The following is a 27,322-nucleotide window of genomic DNA, read 5'->3' as shown; positions in this document are numbered from 1 at the left end:
TTTGCAATGTTTTAACAGCAGCGCCATTCGTCTTTCCATCAAATCCAAAAAGACTCTCTGTCCCTGCTGAAGAAAAGCTTCCCCACACCATGATGCTTCCATTACCATGTTTCCCAATGGGGATGGTGTGCTCTGAATGATATGCCACATTTTGTTTCTGCCCCACAGTGTATATGAAGGTCAGAAAGTTAAAACTTCGTCTCTGTCTTCTGTGTCTACTACATGGCTTGTGGTAAACTTCAAACTTCTCAATGTTTTTCTTAAATGTTCACACAGGTGGAAAAAAATTTTTATTGACCGATTTCAGGAGGTTACTTGTTACTTTAAAATTTATTTAAGGTTATTACAGTAAAGGGGGAGAGTACAAATGTGCACCACACTTTTCAGACTTGTTTGTAAAAAAAAAAAAAAAGAAAAAAGTAACTCATACATACCTATCAAGTTAGTCTAGATTATGTTGATCTATGACATAAAAGTCTATTAAAATATATTGAAGTTTGTGTTGTAAATGACTCAAAGGGTATGAATACTTTTCTCGGGCACTTTAATTGAATGTGAAAGAACACTGACACTGCAGAAAACAGTAAATGTCCTGTATTTTTAATTAAAATCTACCTCTGGATCAGATAATACTGAAAGTTGTAACGTTTCTTGCTCAGAACAGGTCCTGCAGGGTAGGTTTAAGACGAGGCTGGAATTTCTTTCCTAAGCCAGGCTGCAAGGTGAGTTGTTTGTTGCCTTTTAGTCAGCGCAGGAGTGCGCCTGGACTCGCCCCTCCCACCTACCTCCCTGCTCCGCTCCAACTCTCCCTCTGCTCTCCAATAAAGCGCTTTTTGTCCAGGGGAGTCGGCACTTGAGCGCATTCCTTGACGTGGAGGCTGGTCTACCTCTCTCTGACCGTTTGGTGAAGACTGTTCTTGATAGCCCAGGTCAATACATGTCCACGGGAAGGAAAGAAAAATACTTTCGTTTATTCTTGCAAGATCGTGCGCACACGGAAAACTACCAGGTTTGGAGTTAACATCGGTGAAGTGCTCTGTTTGGATACGGACACAAGCGCGACAGCGCTCTTACAACTTCACCTCTACAAAGTTACGGGTAAGACTCTGCTGTATCTACTAATAAAATATGAACAAACTATTCTCAGGTCTTTAAGGCAGTATGTTGTGAATCAAGACGCGCAAACTAGATGACGCGTAAAGCAGGAATGTGTATAATATAATCAGCGAACGACATCTTAACAGATTATGCCTTTTTGACATACACGTGACTAGAGTTGTTATATTTTCGTCTTTAATTGCAACACCTTTAACTTAAAAAAGGCAGCATTGTTTGTTTTTTTCCCCTTAAAGCGCTCATTTGAACGCACGTGTGTAACGTCACAATATCTCTTATAAGAATTTTATTGAAATGCATCAAATGTTTCAACTCAACGGAAAACTAGGTTTACGTGAAGCTGCATGGACACGCTGCTGCCTTACTGGGATGATGAGTTAGGGGATGCGGTTGCATCTAATGCCTCAGGTCAACAATCAGTGACAAAAAAAAGCGTGTTGTTTTGTAACTGGACCAAGCATAGCGTGTGCGCGGTGCACAAAAGTAGCCGTCGGGGCGGTAACGAGGCGGGCTGGCGTTGGACCGCAGGACGCCGTGCAGCACGCAGGGACCGAGCAGAGCGTCTAGACCGCACCGAGCCGTGCTCACCGCAGAGGACAGCTGTTTTTGGAACATACAGCAGGGAGCGTCCCACTACATGAGGAGCTCAACGGGACACAATGCGCATGATTTACATAGATATGTGTTTGAATCTTGGGGAGTTTTAAATGGCAGAGGCGGTCAAAGGTTATAAGGGACCCTAAGAATAAGTTTTTTTTAGGGCTCCCTTTTTATATTCAGCTCACTCTTATTCTCTATGTACAGTTAACTAGCAACCCAATAACGGATTGAATGGACTGTATGGCAGAAACCGACCCTTTACAGTATATATCAAATAAACACAATTTAAATGAACATGCTTTCACTTTTTGGTCGATTTTCTAATTCTGTCATAATTCTATTAACTTTCCTAAGCTAAGATGATCAGAGTACGCCCATATTTGCTCTGTAGGTAAACAGTTAATTCAACAAATTTAGGTTTCTGGTATTACTTTTGTCCATACTTCTGAAGCAAATATTATTTATTATTATTACTTAAAGAAACATATTTACAACTCTCAAATAAATGCTCCTTGGTACAGCAAAAAAAAGAGAGCTCTCCTCAACCCCCACAAAAATGGTAACAGATTTTTACCCAGAAATGTAAAGCAAACAAACAAAAAACTAATTGATTCAGAGATTAAGGTTACACACATTTCCCCATGCTGACAAAATCTGACAAAAAGTTATTACTAAACTTAGTGTTATTTCATGTTCATCTATTAATGAGCTGTGAAACGGTGTATAAAATGTGTAGAAATTACTGAAATAGCTTTAAAGTTCTATTAGTACCCTAAGCAGCCACAAAGTTTGTGTTTACTTGTGATATATTAGGCATAGAAAATCTAAGACTGGCATGGATTAAACTTCCCTCAGGGTAAATATTATCCTTTTCAGGATATTACAGGACTGCTGAATAATAATAAACACTATTTTAAGCATGTCTTACAATAAGATTAACTTTTGGGCCAAGCTTCAGTCATAAAGCAATGACTTATGCCATTTTGCAACATTAAAAATATGCAACAACTATGACTACCAGTGCTGCAATGATTCAATTACATCATAACTTCATATCTCCAAATATGCGCAAGTTACAGAGCTGCCAAAACGTATAAATGTTTGGACATTTAGCTGAAGGCGTTCCAGAACAAGTTGCTCAGATGCAAGTAAAGGTAAAAAAAATAGAAATCAGACAAATGTCAGCTTCCTTCGCCAGGCGTGCGGCAGAGATGCGAGCGACGGGGTCAAATTCCTGAAAGATTAAATCTCTGGGTGACCTTCTCCAGGTTTAAACCAACATCTAATAAAGCGACGTGACTCGACATGCTCGAACCGATCTCCGCACAAGACCCAAGTAACAGTAACAGTTCCATATTTTTTCCTGCTCATTTTCCAAATAATGGTGCCAGTATAAACATGCACAGATCAAACTTGCCTTTGATGGAATGATGACATCAGACAGAACAACAGGGTAGGTTAATGTCTTAATAGCTAAGAACAACCTATTTTTTTTAAATCTTGTATGTCCCTATAATCACCCCTATAATGAGGCACAGAAAACCGCCTCCATTCTCCTAGGGGCAAAAAAACCCGCAGACCTAACTACTCCAATAGCCCTCTATTAACCCATCATTGGAGCTCTGCTTGTTTCATTGCCAAGTGCTCCATTGCAGGTACTCATTATGTTGTAAAAAAAGGTCCTCTGTCATTGACAGTATGTAATGGTTGCAATCTGTTAATATATTAGACTACCAGTCATAGCTGATCAGCCACAGGAGGCCAATTATTCCTGCACTAATGTGAAGAAATTTGAGGCTGCACATGGTGACCACAGCAAACCAGAGGGCTGCTGGGCACTTTCTGATGTTGTAAATAATACAGAAGTGTGCCTGGACAGTCACTATTGTATTCTCAGACTGTTGTGTATGCTGATATTTTGACCTCTCAGAGCTGAGAGACAGACCAAAAGATCTCTGAGGGAGTGGGAAAAAAAGATAACAGTTACTTCTGCATCTTTCTTGCAAGTATTTCAAAGTTCACATCAAAGCTTGTCAAAACATTCGTACCACTCCTGTGTGTTGGTGTGAATATGAAGGAGAGGGTTTGCTCACAATGAATGGGTTATTTTAGCTGCGTCTGTGTGTGGTCGGGAAGCAGACTGAGGAGAACAGGGACTCTGTCATAGAATCTGATTCAAACAATTAAGCACAGACCTGGCTTTCATGGAGATTGTTACAGAGATGTTGAAACCACATTACCAGGACTGGTTGGCAACACTGGGTCAGTGAGAGCGTTATCTGGTATTCTTTTTTTACAAAATCAAGGCTGGCATTTCATTATCTGTGCCAAAGAGCTTGGGTGGGAAAGAGCGCTGATGTCTAAATCTGCTGCAAACCACAATCATAACATTTTATTTGTTGTTTTTAAAGCCGAACTAAAAGCAGGGTTCCTGTGCAGTCTGGAAAAGTCAGGCTTTTGAGGTGTTTTCCAAGTCTGGAAGAGTATGAAAGCATTTCATATCCATATGTATATCCCTTTATCTAAAAGCTGAAGCCATCCATCCATTTATCTGTCTTACTTATTTATGGTTGGAAAATGGAGTGTAATGAGAACTTTTTGGAAATTCTGGAAGAAAAACAAGTAGAAACCCAACTTATTAGAAACCTTATCACAATGTTGCATGCATCCATGTCTTTATTTCTCCTTTCCCCAAACTTCCAAACATTTCAGGACTCAGTTTTGCACCAATTAGGGTGAGTGCCTGAAGCATTCGACCCTCAATATTAGAGGGATTAGAGGGTTAAAAGTCAGGTGCTAAGGCGAGGAGGCCTGGGGAAGGTAGAAGAGCGGGGCATGCTCTTAGAAAGCAGGGAGGGGGAAGTCAAAAGGGGGGAAACCTGGAAAAAAACATGTTACAATTAGCAAGGAGGAAATTCAAGAAGAACAAATCCTTCTCATGTCAAAACTTGACGTGTTATTGTTCCTCTCCCTTCAGAAGTGGCACAGCAGGAGGGGTGTTGCCATCCTAGGAGCTTTTACTTATAAGAGGAGTTTTGAGTAAAACCCCCGAGCTTCAAAGGCCTCTGCCTCAAACATCAGTGCTGAACTAGCGGTATGTGGAGGCAAACCCCAGCCCATACGCCTGCCAAGCTAAATTGAAGAAGAGCTCGCCGATGCAGCCAAATGATGCGTTCAGAAGAACCACTTCAAAAACCTCGCATAAATATACACACACATGCGAAGGGATCTGAGGGCTTTGGAGTGGGCCCCAAAACTCCCCCCAAATAACGGCTGCCCTCCACGTCCGCTTTCACACACAGACCCACACAAGCATCTCGAAGCAAACTCTTGAAAGGAATGCAGAATCAAGTCTGCTGAGTACATCTGAAAAGTTCTGAATCAAGATGTAAAATCTATGAAGATATCCCCTGCCCCCCAGCAGAAAAAAAAAATTCCAGAGGGATGTTAGGGAAAGAGTAAGGAGAACAAGGATGTTCATCTATAAAGAAATACATCACAAATTGCAGCGTTTCAGCTCTGGTTTGTAAAAAAAAGGGGGAAAAAAACAACTGAAGAAATGACTCTTAATCTAAGGTTGTAATTACTTCTGGCCTACACTGTAATTAGGAGATGATCCATGAACTGGATCTAACTAGGCAGAAGGAAAGCAAAGATCCAAGGCACAAACACACACCAACAGTGCCAGTGCAGTTATTGGCATCCCTGGGAGAGATGTGTTACGAGTCTTTTATCAAGCAACATAATAGAAAAGTGTAACCTTTAATTTTAGTACATGCATACAGAGGAGGTTTTTAACAAAACCAGCACCTACTGTCCTGCATGTTGCAGGTGTTAGTCTGTTGCCACAGGCTTCTGCAGCATCTGTTGACATGTTGAGGAGGTAGTTCAATCATTTGAATTAAAAATGTTGGAGAAGAGACACATCTAACACATAAAAAAATTAAATGCCCTGAGGATCAGGATTGGGAACCACTGCTGTACTCTATTCAGGTCCCTGATATATGCTACCCACAGCATAAGCCCTTGTTTACCGCAGAGAAATATGGAGAGCTGTTGTCAATTACTAATAAAAAGTCCCTTTTTCCTCCACTAGATAAATGTACATATGTTTTTTGCACATTTTTACCAGGGGTGCTAATAAATTCCTGCATGGCTACCATTGAATAGAAGACAGCTGACTTCCTAAGTTGGCATCTAAGAGCTTTAACATCACTGAAAATATGACATATATGAAATGTGTGACAATGTGTGACTTACTCAGAAGTCGACACGTACAGACGGACAGATCTACTTTCTTTCACTGAGTTGGTCGACCCTTTTGTTCTCTGGCTCACTCTTTTCTTAATGTCTATTTCAGTCGCAGCCAGGGTGACACAGATAGCGGTGCTATCTGTTGCTGCTTTGTGAGTTACGCAGGCCATTGCGGGAATCGGTTCCTGTCTGCTTGAATCTGAACGGCAGCAAAGATCAGCCAGAATCCCAAGCACTCAACGTCCCAAACAGCACAAGAGCGGCGCAGGTCGTGACATGTAACTGGTAGGAAGTCGAGCAAGAAGGAGCCTCACAACTTCTTACATCTTAAGCCAAACAAAAAACTGTATCTGTGATTAGCTGATCTTGATGCTGGGCTGCATAATCGGCCTGCTGTTGTCAGTAACCTAGTGCTACCACTGTTTCAGGAGCTTCATCTGAAAGAAGGATGCACCTTTTTGGGATTTGAGTTCCACTTTGAAAGCTAAATATTTACTCTTCAGTCGAGGAATCGTCTGAGAGGCAGCGACCTCAAAAATCTAACCACAGATGTGTCAGCACACACGCTTTCCCTGATTCAGAGGCTACTCACACAACTTGTCTGCATAAGCATGCATTGGTACATCTACCTGTGTGGGTTTCTATGCAAAGAAGTAGTAATGAAAGTACAGGGCTTCTGTGTGGTGGTGTAAAACACACCATGCATTGAACAACAACTAGTTTCACATGTAAATACACTGACGCATGCCATGCAAACTTATGTGTAAGTATATGTTACAAAATCAGTTATAGTAAAGTTTGTGGCATATTTTTAAAACCTGACTCAGATCAAATGTCTATGCATTACATTTACAAACCACGGCTTACTAGAAACAAAATAGTAAAGTAAATACTGTAAAATATGAATAAAGGTCACCTGTCAGTTGGTAAAAGTGGAGGAAAGCTCAAATAACATATGCTTAAGATATACTGATAATTGGCTTTAAAGCAGCTTAAAATATTACACCAAAAATTGGTAAGAATGTGGATTTTTTTGTCCAATCTTCATTCACTAATTGAAAATTACATGAGGAGATGAATATAATGACTCTGATCAGGATTTTTTTGGGCAGTTTCTATTTCCAGCTTTGTTTGAGGTCTGATCTGCTGATTTTATTCGAAAGACTTTTGATAAAAAGAGAAAACAATAGGATGCAAAATCTTTGATAGAAATAGACGTCCCTTGTCTTTATCTGATTTAACTAAAAAAAAGTTCACCACAGTACAAACAGCTGCAAGAGGTGGATTTAGATTACCGGTAACTTTTTGTCAGATTTTGCCAGTATGGAGAAAAAATAGTGGGATTTTTTAGGTTTAATGCTGTTACGGAACACAAGTAGAAACTCATCCATTTATGTTCATATTATCTTATACCATCTTTCTTATTCCCAGTCTCTGCTGCCACCATCATATTTGATGGAGCGGTGTGTTTAGTTTCTTCTGTACTTGACCAGCTGATCTCCAATCAGAGCTGACTGAGTCATACATCCATTGGAATTTTTTTTAAGAACCAAATCAGATTTACTGTGTCATATTGTTCATCTGTATGTATAAAAAGTTGCATTAACACATACTATATTTCATGTTAAAACATCACAGATAGGGAGAAAATGTGTGAAAGACAAATTCATTGTGGCCAGTGCTGAGTTTTAGCAGCAGAGGCAAATAAACGTGTGAAGCAATAAAAAAAAATATGTAAACTGCAGAGAAATGTTTCAGTTCAAACTGGTTGAACTACACTGGTAAAAAACCAACAGAACACACTGTGGGAGGGCATGAAGTTTAAATTAACGCATGCAGACGATGGGTTGATGAAGCTAAGACAAGGAGTTGACAGATGCAAGAGGCGAGAAGTCGACCCGCATTCTTGCCTCCCTTCCTGTGCGCCGTCATATTGTTGTGTTGCCACATGGTCTGCCCGCTCAGCATGCTCCTGCACACAGCTGGAATTTAACCAATTAGCAGCAACAAAACTTCCTGTTTCGCTTGTGGGCTATTAACAGTGCATGACAGAGGGGCTGGTTTCCAGCTAAGTAGAGCAGTTGTACATGGTAAAGGTGATTTGATTAACAGATCCAACTGTTTTATTTCCAGGTGGAAAAAAAAAGCAACTGAAGTAGAAGAAGAAGAAAAAGTGGGGAGTAGGGGTAGAAGAGGAAGCATCGTGACTGGGTAAGTGAATCTGGCAGCTTTTACTACAAAAGTGTCAATATAAATAAGAGGTGGCCAGCTGCTATAATACAAACACATGGTTAAGATCAGGAACACTGTGTATTATTACAGAGGGGAAAAAAGCTTGACTTCATAAATAATGTAGAATTTCTGATGTGGTCATATTAATAGGCACTTGGAATATTTGAATCCAGAATCCCAAACAAGCCACTGTTGGCGGTCTTTAGTGCGTTAACTCTAACACCCCGCTTCCTCAAGAGGCCTTTTCACTCTGAGCCTGTTAACAAAGACTGGCAGGAGAACAAGAGCAGCTCTCTTACCAAGCATACAGCATTTCAGCATTTCAAGGAGGCTATGTATGAAACGTACGTTAGTTTGTTTCTTTGCTGAACTTAAGGAATTGTTGCAGTTCCTTTTCCCAATGCCACCATCATTTCAACCTTAAATATAGGCAGTTTATCCATTCCTACTTCCCTTTCATAAGTATTAAAAACAATTTCATGCTCATGTATTGTGCATCTATTTAAATTTGTAGGCACACAAATGCTCAAATTTAACAAATGATTGAGTTATTTTGAGTATTTTTTTAAATGACCCTTACATAACATGATGGATAAGGACCTTCATGCAGATCCTGTTGATGTTATAGAAGTCAAAGTGACAATTCCTTACTGGAAATTGTCACTTTCCAGTAAGTGATAATTTATAACTAAATTTAATACCCAAAAATATCAGGCACTGAGGTTCTAAGGACGAATTATCTTATCAATAGGCTCCACAGTTTTCCGAAACAATCTAAATGACTTTCAACTTTTAAAATGACATTCACAGTAGATGAGAAATCATAAAGGCTGCCGCAGCTACCTCGGTCTGCTTTGCACATTGCGCCTTGTTAACTGAGGGTAAAGCAAGCTGCACAGAGAGCAGCTGAAACACTACTCATAATGTTCATGAGGTTTAAAGAGTTTTTTTTCCCCAAGCTCTGTTCACACATTACCTGGAACTGCGTTGAGACATGTTAGGATCAAAACAGCCAGGAAACATGCTAAAATTAGCCTAGCACTTCTAGAAACAGTGGCCACATGAAAACAATACCAGGAGGAGAAAGAGGCAAGACTCAGAAATATAGACAGACACAAATGTCTGTCTAGCTGACTTTATTTTGCAGAAGAAAACATCTGTTGCAATTAGTGACAACAAAAATTAGCAAATTAGTTAATCAGCACACAATCGCAATACCAGTATAGTCTTGTTATTTTACAATGCTTTGAAGCTACTGAGGTCTCAAACATACCAATAGCTTTGATCTTATTTACTTTAATGATATCTCAAATTGGGAATTGGTTTTGGGGAATGTTTTTTTTAATCACTCACACTATACAGTCCGAGTAATTGGATGTCAGTACACAACTTATCCTCTGTTCACCTTACGAACCTTTTCCTGACCCTTCACCCTCCGTCCTGCCTCTGTGCTGTTCCAGTTTTCAATGAGCTGTAACAGGGACTGTGTGGGCTTGTAAAGCCAAACCCACATGCACACAGTCTCCCTGGAACTCTGGACGCACATCGCTACTCCTGCTAATTGCCTCCCTCTCTCGTCCTCACCCACCTCCTCCTCCTCTTCCTGTCTGATCCCTGTCTTATAGGCAGAAAAAGACGCAGCAGTGAAGTATTGATTTCTGGCTGTAACCGCCACATTCCACATCCCTTTTTTTTTTTACCATCAAAAGCTTGCCTTGAATTACAATGCGTGTTGACAACCCTGTGCATCTTTTACTAATCGTTTTCCAGATGCACGCCTGTATTCCTGCAGGTGTCTGCAACAATTTCACAACATGTTGAAATATGAGTGAAAATGACTGAGCTACAGCTTCTTATCAATGCTCCCCACTACAAGCACATTAGGATATTATTGTGGGTTAATAAAGTTACTATTTCAACCCGCAGGCAAACACTCACGAGCAAACAAGGGTGTTCCAAGATACTTCCATACGGTAACTCTACCGCATGCTTAAACAAACTCTTTCACATCAAAGCTCTGAGCCCAATCACACGTGTATGAGCAAACATTAGAGAGTACATGCCGTTGTGTGTTTTTCACCCAGGAATCTGCTTCGATCACCTAAAGAGATGTATGAAGGGACCTGTTGATTTGGAGCAAACAAACTGCTCCTTTTGCTGACAAAAGTTACTATTCGGTTTCAACAAAGCAACCATTTGTATCTTCTGTCTGAAAGTACGATAAACATGTCATGTGTACGGAAAGAACAGATCTGGGTCATGAACCACACAAAGGGCCACTATGTCTCTAAGTTTCCTTTATACTTTTAACATGTGGTATTTAAACCGTATTGGATTTATTGGTCTACCTAAAATATAATTAGAGAACATTTTTTACACATATAAAATGACTGTTAGTAGTTTATTTTCTTTATGCCAGATTCGAGGAAGTGGAGCTCATAGGCTGTAGGACTTTAAAGATCTAAGGATCTCACCTGTTTGGGTGATTATTGTGCTTAAAGCTTCTCTAAATCATCTCTTAAATTGTTTGCTTTGATTTGTATTCATTATTTGGATGTGACCTCTAAGTTTTGATTGTGTATTTCCCTTACGCTGTATGGTTGGCCAACGAACCAGCATATTTGATTAAAACAACAAAGAAATTAGAGTTTTGGTTCATAGGGTGACACAGAGTGTACCTGAGGCCATGAAGGAGAAGCTTGTCCATGCTAGGAGTGGGGAGGGAAACTGTACCGCCTGACTGCTGCCTTTTCCAACCTCCAGCCTCCCCCAGTGCTGGAGCAGCACCAATGCAGGCAACAGTTTCACAATAAATTCCTTTGTGACACTGTAATCAGCACCACTGATCTCCAGTTCACATTTATCTTGTGTGTATGGCACATGTCTGGGTTTTTTTTTTCATTATTTGTTAAAGAGAAAATAAAACTCTGGGGCAGATTGACAAAAATCCCCAACAGTGCGTTCTTAGAGCAGAAGAAGTATTGTGAGGTGGATTTAATGCCTCCATGTAGCTTTGTCTGTCATATACTCAATATGTACGCGTCATTGGCAACTTACAGATCAATACTGAATAGTCAACAAATCTGAATTTACCTCAAAGATGTTCAGTGCTTGGGATGTAGTTTTATAATCTTACACTACTTTAAAGTTCTAATTTCTGACCTTCAGCTGTGTTCCCTGGCCTATTTGTTTACCAGTATTCTTTTAGAAGCCTTTTAGGTCTTCAGAGAACAGCTTGATTTATACTGAGGTTAAGTTAGGTAGGTTTTATTTAAGAGTATCAGGATCACACTTTTGAGATTTTCATTTATAAGAAATTAATAATTATATACTACTTTATATTGTGTTTACGTTGTGAAATTTGACAAAGTTTTTCTCTAAAAGGGTGCAAACTTGTAGTTTCTCCCCAAGACTTCAAAGTCTGACAAAGTGAATAAGTAGTTGTCTGGCCAACTTTACTGATTACCATTACACTGCTTTTGAACTCCCTTGAAATTTTAAACCCTCACAGGGTAGATTTGGCAGGTGGAGAAGACCTGCCTTCATCGGATTCCAGTCATACTCGTCATGAACAAACCAATACCGAAAATGTTTTTTAAAAAAGTTTTGAGCAGAGGCGTTAAGCAAGAACAGGACAAAACAGGATATTTTAGTGCTTCTAGACAACCAGCTTAAACAAATGTGACTTCTTGGTATCCGGAGTACACATTTGGATAAGGCAGACAGCATATGACTCAGACATGCTGACAGACAAGTAAAGAGGCAAAGGGATAATTTTCCTCAGTGAGACCGTGTGACATTGTTTGTTTAACAATAATGGTCGGGCTACCAGTCATTCACTCTAGTAAGCCTGACTAAGTCACATAGCCTCCAGCATTTTATTGATCCCTTACATGTTGATTTTCCACAAAGGGGGGAAATGGTCAAAATCAAGTTGTACAAATAGACATAGCTACATCTTTTCATCATTATTATGATTAATGTGGAAGTCTTGTCCTGTTTGTAGTGGTGCTGAGGAAAACTACATAGCATGAGAAGTATGCATGGTGTGCAATGTCAGGTAGAAAGGCATCATAATAGCCAGGAGACAAACTAGCATTATGTAGATGGAATGAATGTCACTCAGGAAGGATGACTGTCGGCATGTGAATGTAACTGTAGGCTTGTGGCTGACTGAACTAACTGGTCCTTCCAGCTTCTTCATAACAAAAAAACAAGCACAAAACACAAAGAATCTCCTTCTTCAAACTTGATTATTCTTAGAAGCTTTAATCGACCCAATTCAACTGTGGCCAAGCTTGTGTTGCATGTCTGCACCAGCGTGGCAGAGCACTCTGTAAAATGCTGCCAACACGAACAATAAGGTTTTGATAGTGACCGGATGAACGGAAAATGAAAGCACAAGGCCAAAGTCTGGGAAGGGTCTAGATTCGTCACAACCAGTCCCTGCTTATACGGTTTCCTGGTGATGTGAAGCTTTTGGCCTGAGCAGGCTGCGACCTCTGCAGTGCTGTGGTTTGTTATTGTGTCTGACACAAAAGGATGAATAAGAGACGCGAGGCACAGGACTAACAAAAGCTGTGGGTGTAAAACACCACTTTGAGAAAGCGGATCAAAGGACAGGTTGTCAGTGGTACGCTGGAATCCTGTGTCCTCTGTGTAACGTGAGCGCCTTGTGGTGAAGGTCTTCAGCAGATGTGCCGAGCCGTGAGACAAAAGCAACCGCGAGTTGCTGTCTTCAGAGGGTCACAGGGCAGGAGACTATGACGAAAGACTCGTGTCGTGACCGAGGGGAAACAAGTGGACAGTGTGTCTGGCCTCAGTCGGAGTCTGTGCTTATTTAAAAGCAAAAAATCTGATCTAGCATCTACTAAACCATATGTCATATCCTTTAGCAATAAAACAAAAGGAAATGATCCACGTTTCCGTTTAGAGCGCACACAACATGACCTCTGCGCTCCAAAGCTCAGAGGAGGCAGATGCAGACTCCACAAGTGCTCTCTTGCAGACAAGACTGCCACCAGCCTCCTCTGGTTTCCTCCTCTGGCTTTTCAGTCCTGGTTGTATCGTTTAGTCAGACACACTCCAGAGGGTTTGGGGTTTCACATCTCTACTGGAGGAGCAGAGAAAAAAGGCACCTGTTGAGACGAGGCGCAGGTATATGATTGTAACTGGAGCTGGGCGTGCGACTCTATCCAACAGAGGATGTTAACTGTGTTGTGTGGGTCAGCGTTGCAACAAAGGTTGCTGGATAGAATGCAGAAGTGGAAACACTAATCTGAGCCTAACCTCTGACCCTGAGGAGTTGTGCCGTGTCTCACAAGCTTATGGGCTTTGTCGTCCTTTGAACTGATGCTATCTGGCTGTTGAATGACTGTTTGGCTTTCAGGTCTTGTTTGTAATTTTATAGCAGATGAGAACGAGCTAAAATGTAAACCACTCAATGGTATCTCTACATCAAACACAGAGGTGCCCCGAGTTCTCATATAGTGCAGCAAATGCATCCCGATCTTGGGATTTTTACCGTGAGTCTACCCTGACATTAACCCCTGCACTTGTATATTATGCTCTCTTTCAAGCCCTCAAGCTGTATGCTCGAATGGTATTGCTTCACACTGTTCTTAAAACAGTTCCAAATCATAAATCTTAAGATGAAAAGGACTTCCTTTCAAACAAAAAACAAACTATTCTACCAGAAATTGATGTCATAAAGTGGAAAATGAGTAAAAATTGTTTTAAAAAGCCTTGAAAAAGTATTCATACCTCTAACTTTCATATATTTTGCTTCAAGAAGAATCACGGTGGGTCCAGCGTTTTGCTGTGTGGGGCTTTTCTTCAGCAAAGACAGGAAACTGCTCATATAGAAAAGTTGAAAACCTTAAAGTGTCTACTTTAAAGGTGCTCTACTTAGATGACACCTAGAGTAAACTCATTGATCTACATACATGCAAAATAATATTATATGTGGCAAAAGATTAACACTGCACATGTTGAAACATGGCAAAGCATGGGGGTGGCTGCATCATGGTGTGGGGACGCTTTTATTCAGAAGATAAAGGGAAGCAGGTCAGCAATTAAAATCCAGGCTACATTTTCATTCTCAAAAAATACATACTTCCACTTTGCAATCATGAACTACTTTATGTTAGACCAGCACAGGGAATCCCAATAAAATAAGATTTAAGCGTTTTACCTTACAAAAGTATTCGAGGGGTATACATACCTAATGAAGACCTGCTAAAGTTGCTTTAGAAGCTAAATATTATCTTGGGATCAGACTGAAATCTCTAGTTTGTGCACATTGTGGAAAATCTGGAGGCTTTAATCCCAGTCCAACCTCGACAGATCGCAGTGATCAGAGGGGCTTCAGGATGAGCATTCTCAGTGATATTTTAAGTGTGACTATTACTATGCTGACAGTAAAATTTCATCTTTGTTCCTGTTACTTGATAGACCTTGATGCAAAGTTATGCTGGTGAACACATATTTAGATGTCTTTTTTCTGTTTAATTAGATGGTTGCTGTCTGGTTGCTTTTACAAGCATAAAATTTAAAGTCAGCCAATAGTTTTTTTAACTTCAGTTATTCTGAGCCTCTCATCTTTCCATAGGGTAACAATATCTAACACAGTTTGACATGTACAACCAAAAATAAAACACTACATAAGAGACACATCAGTCTCTATGCATTGGCAGTCTGACAGTAACATGAAATTTTTACATGTATATATGTGCTAAATGTGTTGGCTCTATTCTCCCTCTTGTTGCTTCTCAAGTGATCTTTTTTCAACTCAGATACCATTGCTTCACCTTTCCATTTTTCCATTGGCTCTTTTGTCATGTTGACAGATAAGTCTGCTTGATTGTGGATAACAGAATCCATCTGGTGGCAAAGACGTTGCTGAATGTGGAAGGGAACTGGGACGATGTAGAACATGCACATACCACAAGCTGTTTTCCTGTGAAAAGACAAGGTCACTGAAATAAAAAGTCTCTTTGATGGGAGTATCTAGTCTGTGCGCAGCCTTATCCAGAACTGTCAGCCAGCATCATTCGCTCGTTTCGTCTCTGGCCCAACTTGTCCACACATTGTTGTTAGCCTTCAGCCCTAAAGACAGGGACTCTTGACCCTGTCTTTAGCCCGCTGGGCTGCTGGGATTTAATTGCTGAAGCCCACTTCACCAGTCTAAAGTCAGACCTTATTGAATTTGAGGCCCCGCTGACAGAAACCTGCTCTTATCTCTTCTGGATAATAAGAGAGCTAGAGGAGAGGGGAAATGTGATTATCCCTTATGCCTCTTCAGTTTTCCAAAGTGCTGAATTATGTTTGTCACTTTGAGCAACACAAAGAAGTTCACATGCTCCGTAATTCAGAGTTTTGGCACATTTTCAGGCCCACATGTTCACCTGCCAACAAGTTTTTCTTCTAATAAAACCAAACAATGTCAGACTCACGAACAGATTTTAATGGATCTGCGATGAATCCAATCCTTTGTTTATAAACCCCCAAAAAGCTTCCTGCAAATCTTAAAAAGCCAACCACAGAGCCAAGATCACTTTTTTTTCCCAAACTGCCTGCCTCAGGAATGTTTCAAGCGCACAGGGGAGAGAAAAGGAAATTACAAGTCGAAAAAGGAGGACGACAAGTCAGGAGGGGGGCATTCCTCCACTATGTGCGGGATTACAACTTGCCTTTCTACTATCTCTCTCTGCACCTCCACTCACAGCAATCACTCACCACAGCAGCAACGTCCCAGCTGCGCCGTATCTGAGCTGCCGATCAGCACGGGCCTGCTGCAGCCAAAGAGAAAAGACAACAGCAGAATCTAACCTTTCAAGTTCCAGTTTATCTGAGATCGGGCCGAATCCCTCCCCATCCACCTCCGCTACAGTTTCTCCTCCGCTGGGTTTTATCAGATGTGCCTGGCCCAGTTTGGAGTGAGGCACACTCAAATAAACATTCTATCCCCGAGGAAGCAGTGGTAGAAATACCACAATGATTATTTTTAAGGGAAATATTCTCAGTTTTATCCTTGTGGTGCTTTTGCTTTTCTAAAGCTGCTTGATGTTGCTGTGTATTCTGGCTCTGGACACTTTCCTTTTGCCCAGAATATTGGTAAAGTTTTGATTTAGTTCTTAGGTTTAAGAAAACAAGCATCCTATCTAGCTGTTGTTTGTTTCTCCCTGTTCCCCTATCTTCTGGTTATCTTTTGAGATCTCTTAATTTCCATAATATCAATAACAAATTATTTCATAATCCCTCACTGTACTGCAAACCTCTAAATACAGTCTAGTGACAAGTGAGATTTGAATTAAGTTTTTATATCAAAAACTAATTTAATTCCCAAAACAAGCATATAAAATGCTGCTACTTTGGACTCTTACTGAACTACTCACTCTGAAACATGACTTTTATAGAACTCTGTTTAACACAAACGCCTGCAGGCCCCTGAGAGTAAATTATGGGTAAACTGCAGCCCTTCACCTCTGCTGCTGCTCATTCATTTGTAGCCAGCAGCGAGCTATTACCATCAGATGCTGTCATTACTTTTTCAACAAGGTTTTCCATAAACAAATCTATGTCTGAGTGGAGTTTTTGCACAGTTGCTGTGCAGATCTGGAAAGGGCTTTTCTCCTGTTTGTAGATGGTGACTCTGAACCGATATAGATACGCACCACACTTTTCAGACTTTTTTTGGGGGAAAAAAACCCATTTAAACTATAATTACATATTTTTCCTTCCACTCTGCAACTGTTGCTACTTAGGGTTGGTCTATGACTAAAAAATGCAATTGGAACATATTTTGTTTTGGTGCAACAGGACAAAACATAAAAAAGACCCAGTAAATCAGAATCCAACTACAGCAACATGTCATCATTTTATAGATTTTTTTTATTTCAATGTTAGATTGTTCTCTATACAAATGAGATACATGAAAAAGAAACATGAAATGTTCCATTAGTTTTTTTCAATACTTAACAGAACAAAGAAACAAAATTGAGAATAATCTTGTCTATAAACTAGCTGACTTGCACCTCATGAGGAATTTCCACATAGTATTACCATGCTTCTGAAGTAAATATTTACATGTTTAAAATTTCTGATGAAATGGGTTGCATCAGTCATGAGTCGAGAGAACACAATGTTCTCATTGTGCTGTGTAGAAGATTCTTGGTTCCAAAAGTTGGGTGCTATCGAGGTGTTTGGCAAAGTCTGCACAAAGAAACTTTGTGCAGGCAACAACTGCACCTTTTAAAGCCTGACAAATTCTCTATAGCATTCAAACTGTAAAACATACAACATATTATAAATTTAACTACATAGGTTTGGAAATGAAGTCCTTATTCTTAAAAAATATTGAGTTGGGATAGAAAAGTTTAGAGTCACTTTGGGGCAATAAAGCAAAAGTGCATTTAATTATCTTTTTCTCTTACGTTTGGGCAATGTTCAGCAGATACATGTTGCTTCTACCCGCATGCTTGTCTCACTTGATAGCACTGGATGATAAACGGCTACACAGACTTGTTTGAAACTGGTTTCTTCTTCATCTCCCACTCATTCCTATTCCCCTCTCCTTTCCATCATCCTTTGAAGTAGCGTGCTGACACTCCACTTCAGCATTTGTTTTAAAAAGCTTGGACTCAGGTGAAATGGCTTAAAGCATGGGAATGTATCTTTTTTAAAGTCTATTCATCTTTATCAGTATATTTCAACTCTTAATGTTGAAGAGGCACTTGTTTGGCAACTATCACAGGCAGTCAGTCTGGATGACACGGAAAATGTTTATCTTGCGCCTATATGTGGGAAGGCAGTTCCAGAATATCAGTTCTTGTTCACGTTTAGTAGGCTACAAATAAATCATCCGCGGATGTTTTGCTACATGCAGCACGGTATTCATGCAGCCACTCAAACATGACTTTGTATGACGGGACAAAACTGGAGTGAACAGAATGTTAATTGTTACTTTTACCAGTTTCACAGATTCTTGAGGTTTAGAGAACTAAACTAAGTTAAGACAAGTATATATGTAATTTCTGACTTAGACCGGTGTCGGCATGGACAAAAATCAGTGTTGTGCTTCTGAATCTAAAAGCAGAAATCACAAGGCTCTATTCTTGGAGTCAGAAGTCTTTGATTATGGTCCTAAAATGCAAGGTTCTTAGTATTCAGTAAACTTGCCTTTGCCTAATTACAAAGTTATGTTAAGGCTTTCCTTATCTTTCTTTTATACAGAATATTTCCAAGAGCCCAATTGATAACTGATTTTGTTTTTCTTGTCTTAGGCAAAGCATGGCCCGAGAGAGATTCTGCACCATGAAGATCTTTCTCAGTCCATTGATGTCCTTTGTGCTCCTCCTCATCCTTCCTGATGGCCTCCTTTCCGGCAACTGTCCAAATGATTGCTTGTGTGCCATTCCAGGGAGCATTTTATGTTCCCGAAGACGCTCCTCTACCATTCCTGGCGAATTGGACTCATCAACCAAAAACCTCTTCCTGTTTGCCAATGGGATTGAAGGCATTACAGCTGAGGACTTCAATGGACTACTTAACTTGGAAATGCTGGATCTAAGTCAAAACAAACTTACTGGTCTTCCTGAAAGAGTGTTTGAGCCATTGAGCTCTTTAAAAAATCTGGACTTGTCATCCAACCAGATCACCTACATTTCAGAAAAATGCTTCCATGGAATGCCGCAGTTGGAGCGCCTTTATTTGTATAGCAATCATATAGAGAAGATTCATCCAGCTGCATTTAATGGCTTGGAGAACCTTCTGGAACTCAAATTACAAGGTAATGCATTGACAACCCTGCCCCTCCTCTCATTACCCAAACTACTACTGCTCGACCTTCGTTTTAATGTCTTACCCTCTTTAAATACTTCCAAGCTTCAGACCCCCAACCTGGAGTCACTCAGACTTGGTGGTGTTGGACTTACCAGCCTAAATAATGAGCTTATAAGAAATTTAAAGAATCTTCATGAACTGGACATTTCAGAAAACAAACTCGAGTCTTTCCCCTCAGCACTAAAAGAGACACCAGGGCTGTTTCATCTCAATCTTGCTGGCAACCCAATGGGCCCTCCAAAGATTGAGGACCTGCAAAACCTTGGTGAGTTAACAGAGCTGGACATAAGCAGTCTCAGTATACAAGGTCTTCCTGAGGAGTTTTCCCAGCTCTTCCCCCATTTAGAAAAACTAGCAATTGCCGAAAATCCCTTCAACTGTCTTTGCAACCTAGCATGGTTCCCAAGATGGCTTAGAATGCAGAGCATCACCCTGGAGAGAACAGAGGAGACGCGCTGTCATTTTCCACCCATCAGTGCTGGAAAAGTATTAGAAAGACTGGAAACAAGAGATTTTGGCTGCCCAACCACAACTGCAATGACGACTACTATTATCAAAACCACAACTACCACCCTGCCTGGTCCTGTTACCACATTACCAACTACTACCAGACCTATCCAAGTCCCCAGAGCCAGTGAAAAGACACCTAGCAAAGGTGGTGATATTCCTCTGCCTTCTGTCCCTGCATCTCCAAGCAGCAGCAGTATTGACCTAGTTGAAGAAAAGCAGTTCTGTCCCAACTATCCTTGTCTCAATGGAGGCACATGTCAGTGGACTCTCCGTGGTCCATTTGTTTGTGCCTGTTCACATGGCACATCTGGACAATTTTGTGAAATCCAGAGCCGCTCTTCAACTTATCCAACTGAAGCTGTTCCATCCAAGTCCACCATCGTCACAAAGACACCAGACATCACTTCACATCAAGCGACAGCCACATCGATTCTGATAGATCTTCATCGCTATGTTAAAATGCGGCCTCACATCCGTGGAATCCGTCTGACCTACAGAAACCTCTCTGGGCCTGACCGCAGACCAATTCCACTCAACCTTCCAATAACATTCCAAGAGTACACACTTCGAGGTTTGAAACCCAATTCCACCTACAACGTATGTGTCAGTCCTATAGGTGCTGCTAGTGATGCTGAGAGTGTTTGCACTCAGGCTCATACCAAACCTGGATCTTCTGGCACTGGTGCACAAATTGACACCAGTTCATATGCAGGCACTATGCTTGTGCCTGCATATGCTATCATGATACTACTTTTCCTCATAGCGATAGCAGTGGCAACAGTTTGCTTTCTTCGGAGAAGGAGAGCCAAGACCCACCTGGATCTAGATTGTGAACCCTCCCAGTTGGGGATGGATGGAGTTAAAGCCGGTTTGGATAATGGAGCACTGTTTCACAAGCAGCCACAACTTATGATCCCTGAACCTTCTGTCCAAACAAGTAATGTGGAGTATGAGGTGTTATTAATACAAGATCATTGTTCATCAAATAACAATATGCCCATGCACAAGCCTTCTTACTTTTGACAACAGGCCTTGATGACTTATGTCTAAAAGATGAGTTGTATTTCATCTGCTGTGTCCTGTCAAGTGGAATAATCAGAACATATAGAGCAAGGTCTTCTGGTTCAGAGAGGAGGACACAGAATCAGGCAACTAATCAGCAAAAAAGAAGCTGGACTTACTATCAACTCACTGTTCTATGGTTGTCCAAGAAGAGACTAAAACTTGGTAACACTTTATGCTTGGACTTTAGAATCCACCAATGGTGTTTCTATGCTAAATGCAACCATGTCTATAAACCAACATGCTGTGATCCTGAGACTATTGTTTTTGGCTGCAATTTAGGGTTGGGACACTTAAAAAGCTCATGCACTCCTTTATGTGCACTGAAATGAGCTTGTACTGCCGTTCCCCATAACAGAAAGCAGCATGAACAGTCTCAGTAGTTGGTTTTGAGGCGGGGTGCAAACTCTTCAATACTTACCAGAAGGGATCAGTGTATGCTGTGAATGATCTTTTAACCCACCAAATGAAGTTGTACAGAGAAAATAACTGATGCTTGTATTGCTTTATTTGGATGAAATTGTTTTATAAACTTGTTTTTTTTAAATACTTGTATTTTTTATTATTGTTAAATATTGTGATGTTAAAACCCCTTAAAACCCACCATAGACCACCTCCCCAACTCACTTCTTGTGACTAACAGACGAAACATCAGATTAAAATCTTTGAAGATTAAAACTCATTTGGTACCAGTAAAGTCAGTCATAGGGTTTTACCCCCAGAATATCAGACAGTCTGAGTAGATGGGAGTCTGGAACAAACAAAGACTAAATCCCCCCATTATAAAGAGGAGAAGAGAAGCAGGATTACAACAAGGTACAGAGGAAAGGAAAGGACTGAAGGTCTTGTAATTCTATGTTCAATGCACTGTTTTTAAACACCTATGACATTTACTTTGCTGAAAATGCATCACATAAGTCTCCAGTGACTTTATTTATTGTTTATGTCTCATTTTAAGGTAACTCAGCTATTTGTTTAAGACAACTTCAGTAAAACACAGTTAATGGTCTGGTGGTAAAATGAGCAAAGCAAACAGTTTATATTTACTGCGTTTCATTTGAGGAAAAATAGCATGCTCAATGGCGTGATAAGAGCTGTTACCTTTTGACAGGGGAGACACCAGCTTTGCATGCTTGTATCTAGCCACACTATGCAAATGTCATTTGGTGTCCAAACTATTTGAAAAGAAAATGAGATTTGCAGAGATCCACTGGAAGATCATCAAAAAGACCCGGGGAGAGCCAAGATCCGTATCTGTGAATCTTACGCAAAGAATGATAGTAAATACTGTTTGTTTAAGCAACTGTGATAATCCAACTACATGTTCTGTCTTGTGAAAACAAAAACAACAGACATCAAGTTGCTATCATTTACTTCCTTAATATGCCCTCATGCGTTGGCGTACTCCGAGCCACAATAACTATTTGTTGGCAAACGCACCAAAGACACATCCGTGACTGCCTTTTTACTTACCCGTAGTATTTCCCTTACTGATCCTACACAAACCCAAAAGCCTTTAAAACAAGAGTAGCAAACTGGAATATTTGTCTGTAAAATAGATAACATTGAGAATAGCCAAAGGTATTTTCAATGTGTTATTTTTTTCCTTATTATTTAGGGAAATTTTTTATTACGTATTGCTTTTTTTATTTTTATTGTGTGAACTTATTTGTATAAATGGAAAAAAAGTGATATTTACATTAAATAAATACCTAAAAGTAAGTTTTTGGTGTTTTTTTCCCCTGTACTTAAGAGTTTGGTCATTGAAAGGATGGTTCATATTAGGAGGGAGGGAAGGTGGGAATGTAGAGAATGTGTTTGTCATTAGCTTCTCTGTTACGCCATCACTTAGAGCGAGAGGAAGTCATAACTGGAGGGGGTGTGCAGTGAAAGAAGGGAAGAAAACTCCAAATGCAGGTATAAAATAGCAATATATCACTCAACATGGTTTGGCTGTGAAAATGTGAATTTTAAAGTAAACCCATGCAAACAGTTTCAAGTGCCAAAATCCATAAACTGATGTCTAAAGCTAGTTACTTAAACAAATAAATGAACTTCTAAACATGAAATTCCAACAACCTCATTTCATGCTTGTGAAAAACGTTTAGTTAGCCTATTCTTGAATCAGCCTACTCCAAACACTCAGGAGATGCCTTAACGTGCCTCCACAATCACTCAAAGTCACTCTGAAAGCAAACAACATATCACTTAGTGAGCTCGCCATTTCTTAGCTGGCACTCTACTCCCTACTTCTACCAGAGTTTTCCACTGAGGTAAAATTAAAAAGGACAAGAAATAATTTTAGCAATTATAGAAACAAAAGCTATTTTGGCCTATGTCAGAAAATACAATACAAAACAGGAGCTGTAAAATTCATTTATTTTACCAGCCTCCATTACAACTATGACAGAAAAAAGCAACGTTTGTGTCAAAAGACAAGGAAGCAGGAAAGACATTGCAAAAAAAACCAAACTTATACCACTGGGGACCTTTTCTACCTTTTGTTTCATTAAAACCACAAATGTATTTCAATGAGATTTTATATCATTAGACTCACACAAAATAGTGCATCATTACAGAGTTTTCTTCAGGTCAGCCTCCCACAAGTAAATACTTTATACCAAATTTACTGGAACTACATCAGGGACTCTATCAACTGCATGGCTTATGGAAAATCTCTTAATGCAATTGGTTTCACTAGAAGTTATTTAAGGATGAACACAATTAGGAATAGTTTTTTTTTTCCACTTCAAAATCATGCACTACTCTATGTAAAAATTAAAGTATAAAGATAAAAAATATCCAACAAAATAAATTTTTTATAATGTGAGAAAATGTGAAAAAGTCTAAGGGGTATGCAAACTTTTGCAAGGTGCTGAACATAACTAAATTTACACTGAAACAACAACTACATAATTTCCTGTCACCCCCTCTTGTGTTAAAAACAACCAGATTTGTGCAACTATAGGTTTCCTTTTTCTAAGAGTACAAGTCATTAAATGCCGACATCTTAAAACATAAATGTTGTACAAAATATTTTTTTTTACCTCTTTCTCTCCAGCAGTGAGTGGTTTTCCTAAGTAAATACAACCCACGCTGATTTATGACGAGAACTGTAAAAAGAAGATCTTGGACTTACGCCTAAGCTCAAGGCAAAATGGAAGTAAAAGAATATAATTAAAAACATTTAGATTCAGGTAGTAAGTGAATGTAACCATTGTGATTGCTATAAACCAACTGAGTGAGCATTGTTTGCAGACTCCTGTACTGAACAGGATGACCACCCAGTTGTTTTATATGTAAAGGGACTTGGTAGGGCATGGACGTAGGATCTACACACACACAAACAGATAAAAACATGAATATCGATTTTCCCATAGCTTGGAGCTGTTGTGTGATGTTCCACGCCAAACACAAACCCATAAAACAGCACCACTCCCCTCATGCTGGCAAAATTTATTCAGTTTTTTAGAGAAAAGACGTATCTCGGTGAATTACGAGATACAACAAACCCACTTGATATTACTAAATTAAACTTTCCCTGCCTACCAAGATGCTTGTAAAATGTACCCTTCGCCCAATCTGTTATATCCCCTCTAATATACTGATACTAATTGGTCATCATTAGCCATGAGGGAAGAATAAAAGAACTACTACTTTTATGATACCCAGATCTGGGTATGATCTGGGATGCTTCAAACTGGACTTTTAGCAATGGATGTCTTTGTCCTCTGGGTTGTAAGGAGGGACACTGTGGACTAGGTTCATAGAAGCAATTACAGACTATTAAGTTAAATTGTCAATTAACTGTGATTAGACCTTTTTGGTGCAGGTTTCCTTAGACTGTCTCAGGCCTGATTACTTCCTAACTTATAGAATCAAGAAATTACATACATAGGACCATTTCAACAGTATGAAGCTGGCTAAAAGATGTAGAAAAGCAACACATGTCCCAATCTAAAGACATTCAAGGACAGAATTCAAAGTGGTTGAGCTCTATGAGTGCAGAAAGACGGCAACAACTGCTAATAAACTAATGAAATTTTCTCCTTAGTAAATAAAATAAATTTAAAAAATGCTTTTTTGTATATACACTCCTAATATTTGTATCTGATAAAAAGATATTAGATATGTTATCTAATATAAAAATTAGTTTAATGATCTAAAACATTCAAATGTGAGCTAAATCTCAACAAGGCGGAAAAAATACTTTTTAAGACCCTTAAGCCGACTGTGCTAATAGTTCGGGCAAAGAAAAAAATATATATATAAAGATTGTGCAAAACAAATCAAGAATGCTTTTGTCCAACACAATGGGTTTGTTTGTACTCTTTAGTCTGTTTCTGTTCCTCCTTTAGTTATATTATTCTTTGTTTTGTTGAGCTTTTAGATAATTCATGCCTCTGGGACTCAACTTTCAACTTAGCATCAAATCTCACATTAAATTCATACCACACCGCTAAGAGATCACCATAAATGGTTCAAGGGACGAATTTCCTGCCGACTAAAAGTCATCGTGAAATTAATTACACATTTCCTTTACAATATTCTTTTTTCACCTCCTTGCTATTCTTGTCTAAAGAAGAAGCAACTGTGGGCCATAAATCTATGCAAGCTTACACTAAAAATGAAAAAGACTGTTTTCAAATGTTTCGATACATTAAGCATTTATTTTACTAAATCAAGAGGAAGATTTATACTTTTATGACTTTGCATTTATGTTCTGTGATGATCTGTTCTAAAAAGGAAAGTCAAAGAAGAGTAAATAGACGGGGGGAAAGCTGAGCAAAGAAAAAAAACACTTTGTTTTTGGAATCAGATTCTCTGGCTCTGGTTTTTGGCCCTCGGCTCATTTCCCCCCAGCTCTCGGCACATTCCACCTTCCCTCCATCTAAATCTTTCTGAGGAACTAATAATAATGGATGAAGGGTGGTGTGCCACCGGTTCCTCTCAAGCAATAAAGCTGCCAGAGTGTGCCAGCAGATGGCTTGAATGCTGCTGCAGCAAAGGAAAATGGCACAGAGCAGGGAAAGATGAGAAGTCAGAAAGAAAGAAAAACAGGAAAGTAAAGCAGAGGAAGAATTTGACTTTGGTTAGTTTCTGGCAGCATTCATTGACAGGCACACATGCAATTCATTTCACATGCTCAAGATTATTAAATATAAAAACAAATGCATCACAGAGATTTTTCTACCAGAATGAACTTTTAATAGTCTTTTTCAGTCATTTCTGATTCAAGTACAATGCAGACTGATGCTTAAGTTTAAAATGCTGCAGGACATTGTGAGTTAGTTGTGTGTTAATTCATTGAAAAGATTAATGGAGCCCTAAACTTGCACCAGTATGCTTTACAGGGCCCTGCCTGGATCTAACATAGCGGTGTATTTGATTTGTTGGTGAGTTTATGTGGCATCTGATTCAGTTTCACCTCTTTAAGTAAGTATCCAGGTAGAGAAAACTGAAATGTACTCAATTTTAATTATCTTGATTAAATAATTGCTTTATTGTTGCATGAGAAATTTACAGAAATGGAAGCACACATTAAGAATAATTGATTATAATTGTAATATTTTGACTGCAAACTAAAGATAAGTTTCTTCTCTGCAGTGACATGTATTCATACAAAGCTGCAGTTTTGTAAGCTCTGGACACTATACCACTTCTGGCATCTCATTAAAAACAGTTTGACCCACAGAAACTGTATAATGGAAAATTTTAGCACTTTTGAAACCATAATTTTTATTTTTTATTACGCTGGTATATCTTGATACCTGTAGCTAGCCTATGCCTAGTTATAGTTTCATTCAAATGTGATCAATTTAATAGGGCTAAAACAATTTTTCCTGCAACTACTCTGAGTAGAATGCATTCATTTAATAAATCAGGACCCCTAAAAAGGTGGGGTCAGCTAGCACACAAACTGTGGTATGAAATAAATTAAAACCAAGTACAGAGCGACTTTATAGTATCAGTTTATTTATAATATATAAAGGATTTATTTTACTTTTGCTTCAGCAAAATGAAGGTTGTTTGCTTATCTGTTGTAATATTTTGATTTTACAACTGAACCAGAAAACCACATCACAAAAACCATCAAACCCCAATAGGAACTTCAAGTTAAAAGTTTCATATTCTAAATCATGATGGTTTGGAAAAGTTTGTTTTACCATAAATAAGGAAGCCAAGTTGGAAGGTAACCATCTACGAAAACATGTACAATAAAAAGCAGCGGATGGAAAGAATTATCTGAAAATTAAAGAGGTGGAGTGATGATGAAATGGGAGGACCGATTAGGGGGGAAAAGCGCTGCTGCAGGTTGAGTTGAAGCAGAGCCACGTGCACTGATAACTTTATCTCTCATTGAAAACATCCTAACGACAGGCTCTGAAGGGGCAGCTGTTGAGGTGTCAAGTAGGCGTGTGCGTGTGTTAGTGCAGAAATAAATTTAAAAAAACACAACTAAATAGAAACACCTGCCATCTCTTGGAAAGCACCAAACATGTCATTTCGAAGGAATGGAGTGATAGTGAGTGGGTGGATTTTATTTATTCAGGAAAGCATAAGCAAATGAGTAATATGGTATTAATGAAAAGGGTTGGGGCCTGCCTGAGAGAGGTTATAGCGGGTGAGAGGAGTGCACAAGGATTAGAGATTACCAAGCATGCATAAATATCCTAACAAACTCCATAAGGCTGCCAGAACCAGC

The 27,322-nt window shown here is 39.5% G+C and overlaps 2 protein-coding genes across 4 annotated transcripts in view; one reads left to right on the top strand and one right to left on the bottom strand.

Annotated features, from left to right (window-relative positions):
- LOC102228224 (mitochondrial import inner membrane translocase subunit TIM16-like) overlaps window positions 1–27,322 on the bottom strand; it is a 116,975-nt gene that overhangs the window by 30,757 nt on the left and 58,896 nt on the right. The gene's annotated exons all lie outside the window — the stretch shown is intronic.
- On the top strand, window positions 810–22,314 carry vasn (vasorin). 2 transcript variants are annotated; one of them, XM_023349104.1, is made up of 4 exons: window positions 810–1,098; window positions 6,077–6,255; window positions 8,104–8,181; window positions 18,486–22,314. In XM_023349104.1, exon 4 carries the CDS (start codon window positions 18,493–18,495, stop codon window positions 20,575–20,577), a length of 2,085 nt encoding a protein of 694 aa, XP_023204872.1. In that variant the 5' UTR covers window positions 810–1,098; window positions 6,077–6,255; window positions 8,104–8,181; window positions 18,486–18,492; the 3' UTR covers window positions 20,578–22,314. The 2 variants fall into 2 exon arrangements, with proteins under 2 accessions (XP_023204872.1, XP_005809340.2); XM_005809283.3 differs by lacking the exon at window positions 6,077–6,255.

The sequence above is a fragment of the Xiphophorus maculatus genome, chromosome 16 (assembly GCF_002775205.1).
Source record: "Xiphophorus maculatus strain JP 163 A chromosome 16, X_maculatus-5.0-male, whole genome shotgun sequence".
Taxonomy (NCBI): domain Eukaryota; kingdom Metazoa; phylum Chordata; class Actinopteri; order Cyprinodontiformes; family Poeciliidae; genus Xiphophorus; species Xiphophorus maculatus.
This window is presented reverse-complemented; position numbering and strand designations above follow the sequence as displayed.

Bases quoted from the DNA above. Each gene is read 5' to 3' on its own strand.
- vasn (XM_005809283.3), top strand. From the start codon at position 18,493: ATGGCCCGAGAGAGATTCTGCACCATGAAGATCTTTCTCAGTCCATTG.